Source organism: Ursus maritimus, unplaced genomic scaffold (assembly GCF_017311325.1).
Source record: "Ursus maritimus isolate PB19 unplaced genomic scaffold, ASM1731132v1 scaffold_4, whole genome shotgun sequence".
In the NCBI taxonomy this organism is placed as follows: Eukaryota; Metazoa; Chordata; class Mammalia; order Carnivora; family Ursidae; genus Ursus; species Ursus maritimus.
Genome location: NW_024426552.1, coordinates 64,573,529 through 64,593,007, shown reverse-complemented (window position 1 = coordinate 64,593,007; position 19,479 = coordinate 64,573,529). Strand labels below are relative to the sequence as shown.

General features: G+C 41.3%; 1 protein-coding gene across 6 annotated transcripts in view; it reads right to left on the bottom strand.

Annotated features, from left to right (window-relative positions):
• CD86 (CD86 molecule) overlaps nucleotides 1-19,479 on the bottom strand; it is an 84,547-nt gene that overhangs the window by 14,283 nt on the left and 50,785 nt on the right. For all 6 annotated transcript variants that reach the window (XM_040621319.1, XM_040621318.1, XM_008708174.2 and 3 more), the window contains exons 2-4: nucleotides 15,997-16,046; nucleotides 4,029-4,364; nucleotides 999-1,301 (exon numbers count right to left, since the gene is read on the bottom strand). In XM_040621319.1, the coding sequence (XP_040477253.1) occupies nucleotides 999-1,301; nucleotides 4,029-4,364; nucleotides 15,997-16,042 (685 nt within the window). In that variant the 5' untranslated portion in view covers nucleotides 16,043-16,046. The remainder of the gene's footprint in view (nucleotides 1-998; nucleotides 1,302-4,028; nucleotides 4,365-15,996; nucleotides 16,047-19,479) is intronic.

Genomic DNA, 19,479 nt, shown 5'->3' with positions numbered 1-19,479 from the left:
CTGATACCTGTCCTTTCTTCACCATACTTTTATTTTTTTTACTTTTTTTCCCCTAAAGATTTTATTTATTTATTTGAGAGAAAGTGAGAGAGAGAGCACAAGTGGGGGTAGGAGCAGAAAGAGAGGGAGAAGCAGACTCTGGCTGAGCGGAGAGCTGGACATGGGGCTTGATCCCCGGACCCTGAGATCGTGACCGGAGCCGAAGGCAAACCCTTAACTGACTGAGCCATCCAGGCACCCCTTCACCATACTTTTAAAGCCCAGTTATCTTTTATGGTGTTTTAAGGTCCCATTTCCTTTAGGAAGACTTCCCTAGCCCTCAAGGAACCTAACTACCTCTGAATGCCTATAAAGTTGATTATCAGTCACTCATATTTTTAAATTTATTTGCATATTTCCATGGGATATGCTTTAGATCCCAATTCAATCTTTTTAAAATCCAGTTTTTCATGTGTGTACATAATGGGGTTCTGATTCTTTTGGAAGTACTTGAAGGCAAAGAGCCCCCATGTCTTACACATTTTAGGTTTCATGTCTGCAGCCAACAACATCTATAATAGTTCTGTACTCAGAGCATGTACTGCATGTATGAATGAATGGATGGATGATGATGATGATGATGACGATGATGATGATGATGATGTGTGTGTGTGTGTGTGTGTGTGTGTGTGTGTGTGTGTGTATGAATGGATGAATTCTAGCCTGGAGGAATCTTGCATTTTCTGACTTAAACTTCAGAATCTTCTACCCAAAGGTAGCCCAGAAGACTGGGTCAGTTTCAGGTCTAAGAACATACTTCCTCAAGTGCAGCATATATTCATAGTCTCTGGGACCCTGCAGCAGATGAAGAGAGGAGCTTTCCATCTAGTTCCTTCCTAATACCACCACAAAATGGCCCTGTTGGAGGCTTCTTGGCAAGCAGGGCATATTGAATGATCTGCCTCAACCATTTGGGTATAATACCTGATGAAAGAAATAGTCTTGGGAAGCAGCTTTACCTATATTGTACGGTAGGGAGTGAAGTTCCATTGACTCAAGTTGCAGGACACAGGTGATGCTCACATTGCTTGCTTCAGGGACTGAAAAAGACAAGCTGATAGAAATGTTGTACAGTTCTGTGACATTATTTTGAGATTTCTTCATGGCAGTATCATACTTAGTAGTTGAATTCTCGGTTTTTAGCTTAAAATACATCTCCTTAGGTTCTGGGTAACCTTGTACAGATGAGCAGGTCAAATTTATGATGCCAGAATTTTCTGTTCTATTAGAAGTTACCATTATTTCAGGTTGAGTGAAGTTAGCTGAAAGCAGAATAAAGATACAAAAGAAAAAAAAAGAAATCAGTCTAAAATTTAGATGTGTCTAGAAGACAACTGCAAATAACTGGCTCTGATCCGGGAACTTACTGGGGGCACACTTGGGAGCCTCTGGGTGTCTAAAGTGTGGGCCTCAGCACATGGTGAGAGCCACATATGGACCCCACATTTATTTTTCAAGAATGGAGCTTTGGGCCATGCTTACTTCCTGCTTACATAAATCAGGGTGGGGGGGTGCTCTCTGATTGACGGGAGGGCTGAAATTGAGTCACCAAAGATTCGCAATGAGGCGTTGTTCTGAGGAGTGGAGTTTTGGGACGGAGAAGTAGTCTGACGTTAGAAACCAGCTGTCTCGTGGGGTACATTGCAGCTTGCCAGACTAAGCATCAGAAAGGGACTGACACTAACAGAGTTCATGGTGCTGGCATGCTCTGGGCCATATCTTCTAGAAACCCAGGCAGGATAGTGATAAGTGAGTGGATGGGGATTTTGGATTTAAAAATCAGAATAAAGCAAACACAACTGATGGCATTAATGAGGAAAGGGTAGTTAACCTGATTACAGTATATAACATATCTAAACATAATAAATCATTTTTTCTGGGGAAAAAAATAAAAAAAATAAATAAATATCATAAAAAAAATCAGAATATTGGTTTTGGGTATTATTGTCAAGCTTTCTTCATGATGTACTATAAGATGAAGGCCAAACCAAGCCATTTTTGGGAAAATGTATGATTTTGATAAACGCAGAGCTTCTCTCACCTTGGTTTGCCATTCAGATTTTGATGGCTGTCAAAGATCACTGGCACCTAGCCTTTCGCTAGGCCAAATCCCTTGATATTCTTCAATAGTTACTATAGTTTTCAGGTTCTACATACTAATTTCTAATTTACCTTATTGTCTCTAAAACCAGTGATTTGCATGTCACCTTTCTAAGTTTGCCGTATCAACACACTACTTAAGCACTCCGCTTGTACTTTATGTGGTCTGTAGGAAGTGCATTGTCACGGTGCTACCTCCTTTGGCCTCCTTAACATTATCTGTGAAATCACAGGTTGGATAAGTTAGTTATTGTTTTTCCTAATACATTAAAATAAATATAAGATGGTTAAAATAAAAAAAATGATCGTGTCCCACCTAAAATATACCATGTTCCTCAATGGTATCTGTCCATATTTTGAAAACACTTATTTATCACTTGGCAAAATGTTCTAAAAGTCCTACAGCCTAGTTTGAATCACATAAGGCTTAATTAAAGGGAGGGCTCCTCATTCTATTTCTACTTTCGCCTTTTCTTTACTCTGTGGTTTCAGACTCGGTGTTGATCTGCCTTTTCCAGTTTCATCAAAAGTCAATCTGAATCTAGTAATGCCACACCTGGGTATCCACCTTAGAGAAACGAAAACTTATGTTCACACTTATACGTGTTTACAGCAGCTATTTATAATAGCCCCAAACTGAAAAAATCCCAGTGTCTTTCCATGGGTTGAGTGGATAAAACAGAATGCTCCTCAGCAATAATAAGGAACAGGCTTTTGATACATGCAACAACTTAGATAAATCTCAAAGACATTATGTTGAATAAAAGAAACCAATCTTAAAGGTCACATGCTATATGTCTCTGTTTATGTGATGTTCTCAAAAAAGAGAAGACTTGGGGCACCTGGGGGGCTCAGTTGTTAAGCATCTGCCTTCAGCTCAGGTCATGATTCCAGGGTCCTGGGATGGAGCCCTACATCGGGCTCCCTGCTCAGCAGGGAGCCTGCTTCTCCTTCTCCCACTCCCCCTTCCCCCTGCTGATGTTCTCTCTCTCTCTCTCCCTCTCTCTCTCTCTCTCTCTCTCTCGCTGTGTCTCTCTGTCAAATAAATATAATCTTAAAAAAAAAAAAAAGTCCAGACAGTAGGATGCAAAACAGGGCTTAAGGGTATGGAGAGGTTACGATTATAAAGCAAAAGCATGAAGAAATTTTTTTAGGGTGTTGGAAATGTTTTGTATTCTATTTATAGTGGTGGTTACAAAAATGTATATGTATGTTAAAATTAACAGAACTGTGCATCAAAATAAAAAATAATTAATTTTACAGCATTATAATAAAAAAGGTCTGTAGTGATATTTAGGCTTTTCAAGGCCTGGAAAAAAAAAGAGGAGCTGATTTGTCAGCTTCAGGATTATGTGTGCTGGGTTATTTCCCTTTTGTCTAGCAGGCTTTTAGTTGGGCAGCAAACAACTCATAAGTGACCACCAGGGGGCTGAAGGAAAAACCCAAATCAATCAGCTGTCACCTTCACTAGGAGCTCTAGGCAAAGACTCAGTGGGTGAGAAATCTTGGACCAAAGGAAAAAAATGAATGTAAAAGAGATCTGAGGCCTGTATAGTTATGTAAACTTAGTAATGGCCAAATTACTCGTGGTTTTCCCTTAGCCACATTACCTTTGTTCAGTTAGCTCTAGTTTGTCCCCAAAGCAAATTCTTACTGATCCTTCAGAGGCAAACTATAAAAAGTACAAAGGATTTTCAGTTCCCTATCACCAAACCCTGCATTCCCTTCAAATGGACTTCCCAGAAATGGCTATCTCCTGCCTTCTCTCTACAGGTACCACTCACAACCCTCCCACCCCCTCGGCCCCCCTCCCACACACACACAACATTTCTCTGCTCATTGCTGTCTCTGAGAAGACCAGGGATCTGAATGTGCCCTTGACTACATACCAAGCACTGATAGCTCTGAACCCATGTGGTACATGGGAACTAGTCCTTTGGGCCCTTTATGGTGAATGAAACATTGATATGAGCCCATGTCCTTGATCTGAATGTTGTGGAGTTTCAGGGTCCAGTTGTCCTTGTCAAAGCTTGTGCGGCCTTTATACTTGGGATGGACATTTTGAGGGTTCTCTTTGCCTCGGTATAGCTCATACAGAACCAGCTTATCCTGGTCCTGCCAAAATACTACCAACTCATCCAGGCTTATGTTTTGAGAGTTTGTAAAATGGCACGGCAGTTCTCCAGTCTTGTTGAAATACCCTTGACTCGTCATGGAAGCAGCACCTAAAAAAAGGAAAGCTAGAGATTAGGGAAGGAGAAACAAGAAGGAAGAAGAAAAAAACAACTCCGTTTCTCTTTATTCAATACCCAGATGCTATCTTACCAGTAATAATACTGAAGAACTAGGTATTAAACTCTGGAATGTGCATACATACTGGCATCTAGAGAATGGAACTTTTGTCCTCACTCCACTGCTAACTAAACGTAGGCCTTGTGCAAACTGCAACCACTATCAGGCTGAGTTTCCTTACCAGTTTAGTGAAGGGGTGGACTAAGTGTTCTAAGAATCTTCCCAGTATTATGGTTCTGTGAATTTAAATCCCAGACCAGGAAAAAACAGCAGAGTTAGACAATGCATCCACCCATCTGTTAACCTTCCTATAACCTAAATACTGATTCTCTTCACTGTAGCTGTTTCAAGCTCCATTACTTCTATACCATTACCAAAAGTTCTCCTTCCCCTCCTCATCCCCTTATTCCTTGGCCTGTTACAGTGAAAAGATTTCTGATAATGATAATAAATTTAATATCCATCCCCCTTTCATTATGCCTTACTAGTTGGGTATCGCATTGAGTAATATCTTTGAAATTCAAATAGTTCCCTTTATAGAGCTTTCCTCATGAATGCTACTTCCATGGCCAGCTTGCCCAAGGATGTAAAACAGTTTGAAAATGACACAGTCAACCAAAGCCTCTATTTTCAGTGACCTCTCTAAGCTCTTTCAGGGATCAGAAGGAGAACTGGGCCAATATGATGGTTGTTTTGGGATTGTGGTGGTCAAAGACCATTTAAGGTACATGAATGAAATGCTGGAAATGAATCATAGATGAGAAGGTGAGGATGTGCTTTTGGAGTATTGGGAAAACCCCAGGTACGAGACACTTGCTCTTTCCAGTATGCATCGCCACTGGAAATTTTTACAACCCCTGGAGGACATGCTGGAAGAGTTTAGGGAAAGGCTTCCACCCCTGAACATATTGTAGTTTGTGGAAGGGATGTGTGCCACCTAACTCCTTAAATGTGATCAATTATAGGGCTTTGTAGGGCCTATTCTCTATCACAGAATTACTTGAGAGTTGGCCAAGAAATTAAGCAGTGGTGGGTGAGAATTGCAGGGTTAGTGGGAAATGCTGTTTCTTAGTTAATAGAAAGTTAAATGCTGCCCTGGGGAGAATGTTAGGGTGGGTTTTGAATAATGCGTCATCATTCCAGACTTCAGTGAAGAGTCATTGACATTAAGGGGGAAAGGGGAGGTAGGTTGATGAGAGAGATGAGAGGAGTTTCCTTTGAGGTGTTCTTTAAGAAATTAAATTGATCTAATCAATGGGTTTCTCTTCTAAGAGGGAGTAGGACAAAAAACAGTGACATGAACTTGGCAAAATTGAACTGTCCACAGAGTGGCCCAGTGAGAACACAATCAAGAGGGTTGGTGGTGGTCTTGAATTCTAAGGGAAGAAGACTCAGGCACCTGTGAGAGTCAGCACAAGTTCAAATCACTGCCTATTGCAATTGTGCTTACTGTGTGAAGCACTTGGCAAGTATAAAATGCAGCATATGTACAGGATGTGTTCCCCTATTGGAGGGTGGTGGGAAATTTTACCTGAGCACCTGGAACTATGAAAGGGGAACCTAAGGAAGATTTACTGTATTCAGCAATTGCCTTACAAGGCAGTCCTGGGGCTCCTGCTACTTCTTTGCTAAATTCTGAATGATAATGTAAGAGTGCCACCTGCTGTAAAAGCTTCTAGCAGCTATATCTCTGGGGAAACTCATTCTGGTTTTAGGGCAGATGACCTAAGGGAGAAACCAAACTCATAGTTGAAAATTCTGCCAGTTAACGGTCGCCGTTTTGTTATTGCTTACTAGTCAATTGTACCTCCTGTGATCGGAAATTACTTCACCTTTGGCTTCTTCTCTCTTCTTGATTTATGACTATTTCTCTGCAGAACCTCACAGTATCTTCTCTCCTTCCCACCCACTCTTTCCAATAACAGACCAGTCTAAATTCTCTGACTCAGGTCCCCCCTCCCAAAGATTATAAGGGCTTTTCCTTATACCCATCTGACTGCCCCACTCCTCACCTACCAATCAAAAGTATGGTCTGTGTTCTAAAGGCATGGGCATCACCAGGGGGCTGGTCAGAAATATGGAATCTCTGCCCCCCACCACACCTGCTGAGTCAAAATCTGCATTTTAACAATAGCTCAGTTTGCGAAGCTGCAAGAAAGGATCTCTATCTCTGTCTCCAGAGTAGAACAGAGAAGGTAATGATAGGAAAAATGTGTTCCTATCTGTCCCTCCTCCTTCTCCCCTCACTCGGGGGTGGAAATCACTCTGAGGTCCATTTTGAGTGGAACTGAAAGTATTTCACAATTTATGCTCTATAGTTCCTCACCAACTACTGCCTTCCATGACATCACTCAGAGCTATACGTGGTACACATGCTAATTCCTGATGAAATGGGAAAGATTTAGCTCAAGGTCTACTTTTCCTAAACAGCTTCAGGCCTCTGCTATGATGAATCCACATCTTAGGTCACCCAGCTGCTGGACTCACTGGGACTCCATTGGTGGGTACGCACTGAGATTCTCTCCCTTGCCCAGGACTTGGGTAAAATAAGGGTCTGGGTCTAGTTATAACTGGTTGCTATGATGATGTCAGGAGCTAGGCGTGCAAGAATCCATCTAGACACCTCCCTAATCAGATAGAGAAGTTCATTCCTTAGCAATATACTGTTTGAATGCTACACAAAAACTGTAGTCTTCTAACCTTGTGAGATCTCTGACAATACCTGGGAGATCTCTGACTACACCTGGTACTTCAGTCTTCCCTGGCCACTACCCCAAATGCACGTCTTTTACATTCAAGAACCATCTTTTTCTCAAGTTACTATGGTTGTCTGTACTCATAAGTTTTTTCTCTTTTACTAAACTTCCTTCAAAGCTTTACTAGGTCCTCTGGAAATCTCATTCCATTGTTATAAATTCTTCTGCATCTCAACCTCTTCATCAAATGTTTCCCACAAGGTTATGCTTTCACTGAAATCTGGCCCTAAACAAAGGACACCCCTTGTCCTCAGTCACTGCTTGTTTTAGCACACTTCACAGGGAACTTGAGCAACAACATCCTTCCCGTTTTGAGGTGCCCACCTCTCTCACTGTTGTTAGCTACTAATCATTTGTCATTACTTCTTGGTCACTGAAGATTTTGGCAGTAGACCTAAGGTCCTTCTTTCCAACCAGCTATTACTATCAATTTGAGCTATTTCAGCATGGATAAGTTCACCAACAACCTTGCTTCAAAATTCTTTGGTCTTTTCCATTTCAAAGCTCTTCATTCACAGGCTATTTAAGCAGCTCCTCTCCTACGACATAACCCTGAACCTTTTCGCCAAGAACAGCTCTGCTCCTAAAATCTTAAGCCACAATGTACCTATCTCTGTCCACAAGATATCTTCCTCCAACATTTGTTCTTTGACTTCATCAAGACCTCAGCTCTATCCAGTATAGACCCTGTAGTGCAGTGCTTTCCAAAAGGCCTCTCTGCAATGATGGAAATGTTCTATATTTGTGCTGACCAACGTGATAGTCACCAGCCACTGTAGCCATTGAGCACTTAATATGTAGCCAGTGTGACTGAGAAAGTGAATTTTTAATCTTTTTAAATTTTAATTAATTTAAATTTAAATAGCCACATGGAGCTAGTGGCTATCATATTAGATAGCACAGCAATAGTATAACTTTCCAATCATTCTCTTGCCAATAAACTTGCCTCCTTGTGCAGATTTCATCCTAAGAACACTTCACTGTTGATCTACATACCTGTTCTTACAACTAAATGTTTGAGCAATACTGGAGGAAATTATTCAATTGTTCAGACTGATGATGTTACAAATCTGTTCCTGTCCCATTTAATTTGTTCTGTGGGCTGGTTACCCTGCTTATTACCCTCTCCCTTCCTCATAGCAGTTTCTTCAGCAATTCCCTTTGCTACTGCTTTTAGTTTCTTTTTCTCTTATAGTCAAACTCCCTGAAGGAGTAAGTAGCAATTGCCGCCTCCACCCCTAGCCTCTGGCCCCCACCTCTCTGCCAAAACTTCCCTCACAAGGCTTGTTAGTGACTTCCCATCAGTGCCAAATTCAGAGCTCTTTTCAGACCTCATGTGATTTGACCACTCTGTTGAATGTCGCAGTGTTGGCCTTATCTCCTTCTGGAAACTCTCCTCCTTCCCATTCTCTGACCTCCTGGTCAATTTTCTCTGATCATGCCTTAAATGCTGATTATCTTGAGTGCCTGTTCTTGATCTTCTCCTTACTTTCCACTCTCTCTGGTTTTTTTCTTCTATCCCAATGGATTCAACTGCCAAGTATAAGCTATTAATTCACAGGTGCTTATTTCCAGCCAATCACTTTCACTAGAGTTCCAGATACCATATTTAACTATGTTGGATACTGCTGTTTATATGTCAGCAGACACTCTCTTCCTCCCCTGTCTCCACCTCAGTGAAAGGTTCCCCCACTTGTTGCTGTCAGTACTTATCTGAACCATCTGTAGAAAATACCCAAGAGAGGGTCTGCACAGATGTGGCTGAGGAGATGTAGAACTATGATAACCAGAGCTGAACTCTAATATGGGTAAGAGAAGGGTGAGGAGACAGTATGAAGCAAAGAAAAAATGGCTTTGTATTTATCCAGAGATCTTGGAGACATCATCTTTTACGCATGATAGAGACTCTTGGCTTGATCAAAATTTATTCAGGCCCATTATCCTTGTTTCCCTTTAGAAATTTTCCATCCACTGACCGCCCCCTACCCTGCCCCCAACTTTCTCCTTGGCTATAAATTCCCACCTGCCCATGCTATATTTGGAGTTGGCTAAATATCTCTCCCTCACTGTAAAATCCCTCTGCAGTGGTCCCTATGCCTATCTCAGTAGCACTCCCACCCCTTGGATAAAGTCTTCTTGACTGTGCTTTAACAAGTGTCATCTAATTTTTTTTTCTTTAATAGTAAACTAAAGAGAGATCCTCTATTGTAGAGCAGGGATGGTTCTTCAGGAGTTTTCATGGCCTACATGGTATTTCTGTTAAAACTAGCTTTGATTCATTTCAAGCTTACCATGTATCCTATTATCTATATAAATAAATATATATATATATTTATACATTATACATAATATCTGTATATGTTTTGTAAAATTATAAAAATACACTGTATGTTTTATGAGATATGATTGATTAAAATTTATGAAGCATCATATAATGTAAAATGGAAAACACATCATTTATATGTTAAAAAAAAAAGCCAACTCCTTCAAAGTGCAAGCCATCAGACTATACTACCCACAATCCCTCATGGCTGCTGCTGTTCATCTTCCTCCTTGGTGCCCCTTATTCACTGAAGATCTGAGCACCTGGCTGGCTGCAGCCAACTTCTCCTGCCTTCTCCTTCACTGCCCCTGTCTAGGTGATTTCAGCCTCATGCACACAGTGTGGAACCTCTCACTTTCTTGTCCTCTTCCTCTCCAGTGGTCTTGTTGTCCACTCTGCCCCAGCCATCTCCTCCTTGGACCAGACCCCAGACCAAAGTGCTCCCTCTATATCTCCTAAAAACTCTCAATATCAAGCACCTCACCTTATTACCACAACCTCCCATCTTTTCATTTCATTCCATCTCCTACCCCCATTCCATCAATTCTTCTGCCTCACTGAGATAGATTATGAATTGGAATATTTTTCACTGGGTCTGCAGATACTAACCTTGGCCAAGCCTCCATTACTGCTTGACTGGATAATTGCAATTGCCTCCTAATTGCCCACTTTCCTCCTTGCACCCAAGTCTAGTTCCTCAAGCCCAAATCATCCTTTAAAATGTATCTCCGATGACATAATTCTCCTGTTCAGAAGTCCCTGATGACTTCCCACCACACTGAAAATTAAATCTAAATCCTTTCCCATCACACTGAGAACTAAATCCAAAATCCTTCCCTGGCCTACAAGGTCTCATGTAACCTGGTCACTGGTACCTTTCAAACCTCTTTCCCTCATTTACTCGGCTCCAGCCACACTGGCTTCCTTGCCATTCCTCCAAAAGGCAGGCACATTCTATCCAAGGCCTTTTCTCATATCAATCCCCCTGCCTAGAAGACTCTTCCTCCATATAGTCTCGTAGTCACTTCTTCACTTCTATAAGTCTCTCATAAAATGTTACCCCCTTGGGAGATTTGTCTGACCATCTTATTGAAATAGCATCCTTGTCACTCCTTATTTCTTACACTGACTTATTTTTTTTTATCAGAATACTTATCATAATCTGGCATGATGTGGTATGTTGGTTATTGTCTGTTTCTCCTGAGGAATCTAACTTCTAGCTAAAAACCTATGTTAATTTTTTTTGTCCTAATCCTAGGCAATTACAAAGGTTTTACCTAGCAGGCTTCACTGGGGAAAACTGTCCTCTCCACACCAGATTTGTTGCACAGCCCATGCACAGCAGTCCCTGACGGGAGTTGTAGTCAAAACTCAAGATCTGTGGCCAGTCACGCTCATTCACATATTTACATTCATAGACCAGGCACCTTCATTCCTAGATTTCTTTATCTGAGGCCTCAAGTAGAGGTCTTCATCAGATGCCTCTGCTGAGGCCTCCTCACGTTGGGGAGGAGGGAGAGCCTTGAAGACACTTTTCTTCATGATGACTTATTATGTCCACCCCAGCCCTTCCCCACCCCCCACCCCAGGGTCCATAACATGGCTGGAGCCTTTTGTTCTGGGCTCCCTCAACAATGAGAAGAACCCCTTCCCCCATCTATGCTGATCCACCTGACCCTCGGTTGGCATGCTGTATACAGAAAGAAAGAAGTAAAAATGTGGAAGAACAGATTAAGAGTCATTAACAGTCTGAGAAACTCTAGAGTTTCTTGAGAAGAGAACGGAGGGAATGGTAGATAAACAATAGTTGAAGAGATAGATCGTGAATATTCAAATTGAGCAGAACATGAGTCCTCAGATCAAAAGTTCATTCTAAGTACCACACAAGATAAATGAAAATAAATCCACACCTAGAAATATTGTGGTGAGGCTGCTAAACATAAAGCATAAAATATTTTGTCAAACTTACAAGCTCAGTCTTCAAAAACTGGAGAAAGAATAGCTATAAAATGATGACAATTAGATTGAAAGCTCCTTAGCAACCAAAGAAGACAGTGAAGCCATAACTTCTAAATGAATAAAACACACATGCGCACACACACACAAAATAAACCAAATTATATCTTCAATTCAAGGGACTAATGCAATTTCAAAAATTATAAAAACGAAAATCATCTAGAAACTTTAGAAAGTATGTATGAAACAATATTGAGTAAAACATATTCAGGGATTTGCATATATATTGTGATCATAACTATATATAACTATTTTTACTCTAGTCTGTTGTTTTATAGTAAGAACCAGAAAAGTGACTTTTAAATGGAGAAAGGAGTTGAATACTTTTTAATAGAGACCTCTGTAAGAAGAAGTGAAAGAAAGTGAAAACGAAACCAAGAATGGGTAAATACTCTTAGAGGGTGTTAAAATTGTTTTCATAGTTTTGAGGTCCTGGAACTTGGCCCTGTGGCCTGGCAATATAAGAGAGGTCACCTCTGGGGAATAGATCAGCTCTAGAGGTAAAATCTTGCCTATATAGTAAGGGCTACCAGTGTTTGTTTTTGTTTCCATAAATCTCAACAGTCCTGGGGTGGGGTAGGGGCAAAATCCAGAGTTACATATTCTGGAAATTATATTAAGATCTCTCAAAAAGGAAAAATAAACCAGTCTGCCAAACTCCTGCTCCTTCCTGAAGGGGTCTGCCTACCATTGCAGCCTCTGTATTCCCTATTCAAATGGAGCAGGACAAGAGTTCTCAGATCAAAAGTGCATTCATTCTAAGTACCAAGCAAGATAAATGAAAATAAATCCACACTTAGAAAAAGTCTTTGTTCCCAGTTTCATTCTTGCTTCCAAACAACCCTACACTTATCCTATTTGGTGAATAACTTCCACTAAATTATCATGGCTGACAGCCCGTACTCTTTGGAACGTACTCTACTAAAATGATTAATTACTTTGAGGGTAAGATACTCCCTACTGGGTAGCATACATGTATTTCAAAAGACCTGAAACAGTAGCTTATCACGAAGGAGTGACTCCAATAGGAGAACTATTAGGCTTCATGACAATTCTTTGGAAATTTTGGAATTAAGTCTGAATTATCTGTTCACTGCCAGGGGGTGATTTTAGCGACCACTATCAACAGTAGCAGGAAATAGGAGTTAGAGTAACCATATAAACATAATCCCCATGCAATCACCCACTAGGAACCTGAAAAAATCTGGGGGGAAATAGCAGAACTTTCCATAAGATGTGAATGAGGGTTTGAGCTAATTTTATGTGAATTTTAAAGTGAAGAAAGATTTTCAGCTACACTCCGGTTACATTCATTGGACCAGCGGTATTGTTCAAGAGAAATGGGAAGCAGTACGACCCAGAGAACCCCCAGACAGTAAGAGAGCCACCATCGAAAGTCAAACTAGAAAGAAATTTCCTTCTGACGTGTGAACTAGTGATTTTCCAAATAGCACTCTGACTCCAGCTTTAAAGAGTTATGGAGGCGCTGGGCTAGCAGCAAACAGAACTTGACAGTTAAAGGTGCCTCTGCAAGTTGCACTTAGAAGTTCCTTTACCTTTATAAATGCAAAGCACAAATGGTAACCTAATTCTGCAAAGCTGTCCAGCCCTTTTCAGTCTTGAACTCTCATCCAGTTTTCACCTCAAGGGCAGGAGCAGCAACTATGATGTCTAATTTCCCTGACTGGGGGAGGACGCAGAACATATGAGGGGAGAGGAAAAACAGAATTATTTTGCTGCACTGTTTTATCTCTGCCATCAAATAAATTATTCAGCCCTGCATTTTTGTTGTGGATTAACTAGGCCAATTGCATCTCCTTTCTCCCCTTGGATGCCTGCCTATGGCCAGGTCAGTGCTCAGCAGCCCAGTAAGCAGAGATGTGTCCTGAGAAGAAAGCTAAAATTCAAGTTCATTCTTTTCCTTCGTTAAAAAAGAATGGTATCTATTTTGTTGTTTTTCTTGTTGTTGCTGTTTTTAATAGCATGTGAAGTATTGGTAATGTGATGTTCTAATCTGGTGTCACCATCTCAGTATTGAAATTTATACTGCCAAATATATAATCACTTATCCTTTTACTGCCATAAAACTTAACCAGTTACCATTTGGGGAGGTTATTTTTAAGGTTTCAATATTGGTAATTCTCTTTTCTAAGGCCAAGAAGTATCCAAGCAGGGCACTTTGAAACTTCAAAGGCGAGGCAAGGACAAAAGTGACATCTGGACTCAGCTTCGATAGGGCTTCTCAGCTTTATTCTCACTTTCAGTGTGCAGAGTCAGAAAGTTTGGGGGGAAATGGTATCAGACTTTTCTAAAAATTTGTTTCTAGGCCATTTTTCTTCATTTTTTCCCCCAAGTCATAAGAACTAGACTGGTCAATCCAATGGGTGGGGGGCCAGCATTAGGAACAGATGAGGTGCTGGCTGCAGGAAAGGTGATGGATGTGCTTGTGAGAAGCTTGTGAACTTGGCTGAGGCATAAGTGACATTATCCACCAAAGTTGTTTGGGTCTGTACGGAACAAATCCTACCACTTATGATTAGTTCATGAGCAAGAGTTGGAAGAAGCAGTATAAAGTCCAGGTGAAGTGAACAGATGCTGAATCTACACTGCGTGGGGTGAATCTAAGCTCTGCTACTCCTTAGCCAAGTTGATCTTAGACAAATTACTTAACCTCTCTGGGCATTACTTTCCACATCTATAAAATGGTAAATCATAAGACCTAAAGCAGCAAGTTATTATGATATTTAAATAAGTTATCATTTATAAAATGTTTAGAACAGTACCTGGCACAAAGTGCTACATCTAAGTATTTGTCAAGTCAACAGAATAGGAAGTGGAATGGGAAAGGCTTTCTGCTGGATAACATTCTCCAGAGCCTTGTCTTATCTTCTTCCTCACAAGTACAGTTTGCATCCCCAAGAGCTAAAGCTAGCAGGTCATTGGCCCTGCTAAGTAGAAGCTTCTGTTCTGACCTATATTAGTGAAGTGGTTGGTTAGCACATCTATAGACATACGCTCAGGGACTCAATGAGCTCCAAGGTGCTAAGCAGAAAACAGAAATCACAAAAGGCCTGTCCCAGCCAGCATCATTCGGAGGGAGCATCTCTCCCTAGAGCCTTGACTCTTTGCCACACACAGCAGGCATGAGGACAGCGGCCAAGGGCCTGGTGCATAGCCATCTGGAGGATGTGAACTCATGGGCCGGCCAGTTAGTCAGGGGCAGCCTGCCTGCTGCTGTGGCCGAGCTCAGGCTCACCCCTCACCCTCTGTCGGCCCCATATCAAGACTGGAATGGCTTCCCTCTCAGCACTGAGAGTGGGGAAGATGTGCACCAGGAAAGGGCGGGAGAGAAGAAACTAAAGGCACCCAGTCACAGGATGTGTGGCAGGAACCTCAGCCAACCCCAGGTTATAGATGAAGAAACTGAAACTCAGAGAGGAGCAGCAAACAGGGAAGATCTGAGTTTTGTGAGGCTGACTCTTCTAAAACTTCTTTCTTGGGGGGTGGGTGGGTGGGGTGCTCTTTAAGAGAGAATATAGAATTCAAGTACAAAATGCTTGTGGCCACTACCATGCCACCCAACAGAGGGAGAATGTGATGAAGGGAAAAGTTGTAGTGGAAAGAGACAGTGGTCTTAACTATTGTGGTTAAAATATCATACTTATGAAGATTTTACCAAAGAATAAGACATGTGACCACACTGGTAGGGCCCCCAATGGAGGCTTGAAGGGGACTTCGGAAAGGGCTTGTGTAAGTGAGAAACACTGAAGCTCAGCTTCATTCACTTCATGGTGACTCGGCTGATGCAGCTAGCTAGCTGAAGTGCAGTGAAGTGGGGAGTAGTGGGGCTGGGCTTCTTGATCCTCCCTTGATTGCTCCGTAAGCAGGGGCAACTGTGATCTATGGGCATCGACTTGTAGGGAAGCCTGTGGAGGAGGAGAGGGAAGGTAGGGAACATGGAAACCAATGTTCCCTAATGGAAGGCTTTTAGAAGCCCATTGGCTATTTTCTAAAAGCCTGAGAATGCCAGGAGTGGGAACAGAGAAGACCAGAAGGAAGTACATGTGGAGCAAAAGAGTTAAGCCTCAGGGGTGTCAGAGCAGGGAACTTCCCCTAGCTCCCTGGGTGCTGCTGGACAGGCCAGTCTACCCTACTTTGTGCATCCAGTACCATGGGAGTAAGATGGCAGAGGGGAGGATGCAGAGAGGGGTGGGGCACCATCCCAGGCTAGACCTGCCATCAGCTGAGATACCTGTTCTCCATCATGATGCTTCTTTCTTCTCCAGGAAAGTTGCGTTTTTTGGTTTTTGTTGTTGTTGTTGTTGTTGTTGTTGTTGTTTTGCGTGTGGTGTTATGCAACACTGGATAGAAATAAGTAAAACCACCAAGTCTCAGGCCTGGGCTTGCAGTGGCCAGTTCATCAGGAAACATAGAAGGATCTAGGACTTTATAAAGCCAAAAGGTTCTTACCAGAGATCAGGAGGGCCATCCCAAGGAGAATGTTACTCAGTCCCATAGTGCTAGAGTTAGAAAAGAAAAGATAAAACTTGATTAGAAAATGACTAAAAACCAAAACATAAGTGGAGCTTGGGATTCACTTAGGCCCATGCTATGTGTTCACTAAGGTCATTTCCTTTTCCTTCTAACTCCACAGATAAGCCCTACATCCCAGCCTCCCCTGCAGTTAGGTGGGCCATGTGGGGGGCCGTGATTGGGTTCTGGCCAATGGAATTGTGGATGGAAAAGACTGGGGTTACTTCCAGACCTGCCACTGAAGGCTCTCTCTCTTTCCTCCCTCTCCTTTCTTCTTGGATGCAGAGAATTCAGAGGAGGAGTCCAAGGCCCTAGGGGATGTCAAAGCCTCACTCTGAAAGGAAGCTGGGTTGGTGAACAAATTAATAAAGCAGCTCTTTCCACCCTAAAGTGATCCATATTGGACTGTGACTTGAGCAAAACATAAACTTTTATTGTGACAAGCTAATGAAATTTGGGGGATTGTTTATTGGAGTAGCTAGCATTACTTATTTTGACCAAGACAATGGGTGTGATGGGGCAAATGAAGAATATTTATGTTTAGAGATCGACTTGCCTGTGATTCTCAAACTTTACTGTGCCTAAGAATCACCTGGAAGATCATGTTAAAGCCGTTGTCTGGGCTTTGTCCACAGAGATTCTGATTTAGTAGGCTCAGTGAAACCCTTGTCAACAAACTCACAGGTGATGTGGTGCCGCTGGTCTAAGGACCCCACTTTGAGAACATGATGAGCCAAGGAAAGCAGCAGGTATTGCTTTATAACTTCTATCCTCCCATTCTTCCTCTCCCTTCCTCCCTCGCTCTTCACTCACCCACTTACTCCAACTTAGACCAAAAAGGCTATAGAGTGGCTTAGAATGACCAAAATTAGAAACAGCTAAAAAGCAAACCAAATGCAAGAATATAAAATAGAGCCTGATACAAGTCCAATGCTAAATATCTGCCATTTAGAAATCTGCCCACCTTGCATGGTTCAGGTCACAGGTTTGGCCTATATCTTTTTAACAGCCAAAGTGAAAATGAAAACCTCATTGGTGAATTAATTTACAGATTTGTCCATTAGAATAAAACAAGCCAATGCTCAGGACAAGATGCACAGCTATTTGTGGTCCAATAGCAGAAATTTCTTCCTTGGGGGTGGTTGGTCTAGAAGCCATTCCTGATCCGTTTGGGCTACGCTAGACACCCTTCCTCTCTGCTCCCATAGCACTCAGGACACGGCTTTGGGCTAAACGTGTCTGTTAGGTTTCTTCCCTTCTAGACTATAATCTCTCTTTCTAGTTAAAAAAATTTGATTAAGTCATACCTGCACATGGTACTAAATTTAAAAGGCACAGGTGATAAATAGTGGAAAACAAGTCTTTTTCCCAACCCTGTCCCTTAGCTATCAAGTTTTCCCCCACAGACATCACTGGAGTGACCACTGTTACCTGTTAACAGCTTCCTACCTCTACTTACAGTGATTTTAGGCAAAACAAAATGAAAACATAGACCCATATTCTTTATTCATTTTATTTTTAAACACATGGTAGCAATTAATATGTAATTTTGCGCACTTGCCATTACCTTAGGGGTTGTTCTGTATCAGCATGTACTGGGTAACTTCATTCTAACAGTTGCATATTCTGTTGTATTCTATTGAGTGACAATAATTTTTTTTACCAGCCTCTATCAATGGACATTTAGGTGTTTACAATATTCTACTGCAATGAAAAACCTTGGTCAAATGCCAAAACATGTTTGTGGGAGTAAGCTATCTTCCTAGAAGTAGAAATGGCTTGACCAAAGGGTCAAAGGGTAATTGCAATTTTAATTTTTAAAGACATTGAAAAATTGTTCTCCCCTAAGATTATATGTTTATGCTCCCCTGCAGCAAAACATGAGCATGCTTATTTTCACATAGCTTTTGCCAACATAGCATGTTTTCTATCTTGTGATCTTTACCAATAGGGAAAGTTAAAATGACATCTCATTGTCATTTTTAAAAATTATTTTTCATTGTGGTAAAATACATAGAACATAAAATTTATCATCTTACTCATTTTTTAAGTGGTATTAAGTACATTGTTGTGCAACCATCACCACCATCCATCTCTAGAATTCATCATCTTGCAAAACTGAAACTCCTTACTTACTAAACACTAACACCCTGTTCTCTTCTCCACCCAGGCCCTGGAAACCACCATTCCATCTTCTGTCTCCATGAATTTAACTACTCTAGCTACCTCGTATTAGTGAAATCATACAGTGTTTGTCTTTTTGTGATTGGCTTATTTCACTTCACGTAATTTATTCAAGGTGCGTCCATGTTGAGCATGTGTCAGAATTTCCTTCATTTTTAAAGCTGAATAATATCTCCACTGTATATATGTAGGCCACATTTTGTTTATCCATTCATCTGTTGTTGGATATTTGAGTTGCTTCCACCTTTTGGCTGTTATGAATAATGCTACTGTGAACATGGATGTACAAATATCTCTTTGAGGCCCTGCTTTCATTTCTTTTGGGTATATAGTCAGAAGTGGAATTACTGGATCATATGGTAATTCTATTTTTAATTTTTGAGGAACTGATATACTGTTTTCCACAGCAACTACATAATTTTACATTCCCATTAACAGTGCACAATTGCCCTGTTGCAATTTTCCACATCTTTGTCAACACCTGTTATTTTTTTCCTTATGGTATCCATCCTAACGGATGTGAGGTGGTGCTCACTGTGATTTTAAAATGAATTTCTTTTATTATGAGCTTGAACATCTTTTCGAATGTATAAGAGATAACTTTCCTTTTTTTTAGAGAGAGGGAGAGAGAGATGGGAGTGGCAGAAGGAGAGGGAGAGAGAGAATCTCAAGCAGGCTCCATGCCCAGGGTGGAGCCAGATGCAGGCTTGATCTCACAACCCTGAGATCATGGTCTGAGCTGAAACCAAGAGCTGGCTGCTCAACCAACTGAGCCACACGCACCCCAAGAGATAACATTTCTGTTTCCATGTACTATCCGTACATTTCTTCCACCAGTTCTTAATTTGAGTCTTTGGGCTTTTTATAAATTTTTCTTAATTTGTAGGAGCTCTTTAATATTTAAAAAAGTAGTGTAAATTAGTAACTACTTAGAAAGGCAGTGCTTTGTGACAATGAGTTGCACATATACTCAGTTGTTGAAGCACACAGTAGGTGTTCAGTATATGAACCTCACACTTACTCCTGATTACCCTCTTTCTCCCTTCCAATGATTTCAATAGGTTACAGAGCTTGGGAATTAACTGTTGGGCCAAAGCTGACACCACTCAATGGTAGAGCCTGGAAAGAGAGTTCTCTGTTCGATTCCTGTGCACTTCCTCATACTAAACACCACCAGCATCCTGTTTGTCATAGAATCTGTGGACTGGGAATCCTCTGAATCTGAACTCCCATGTA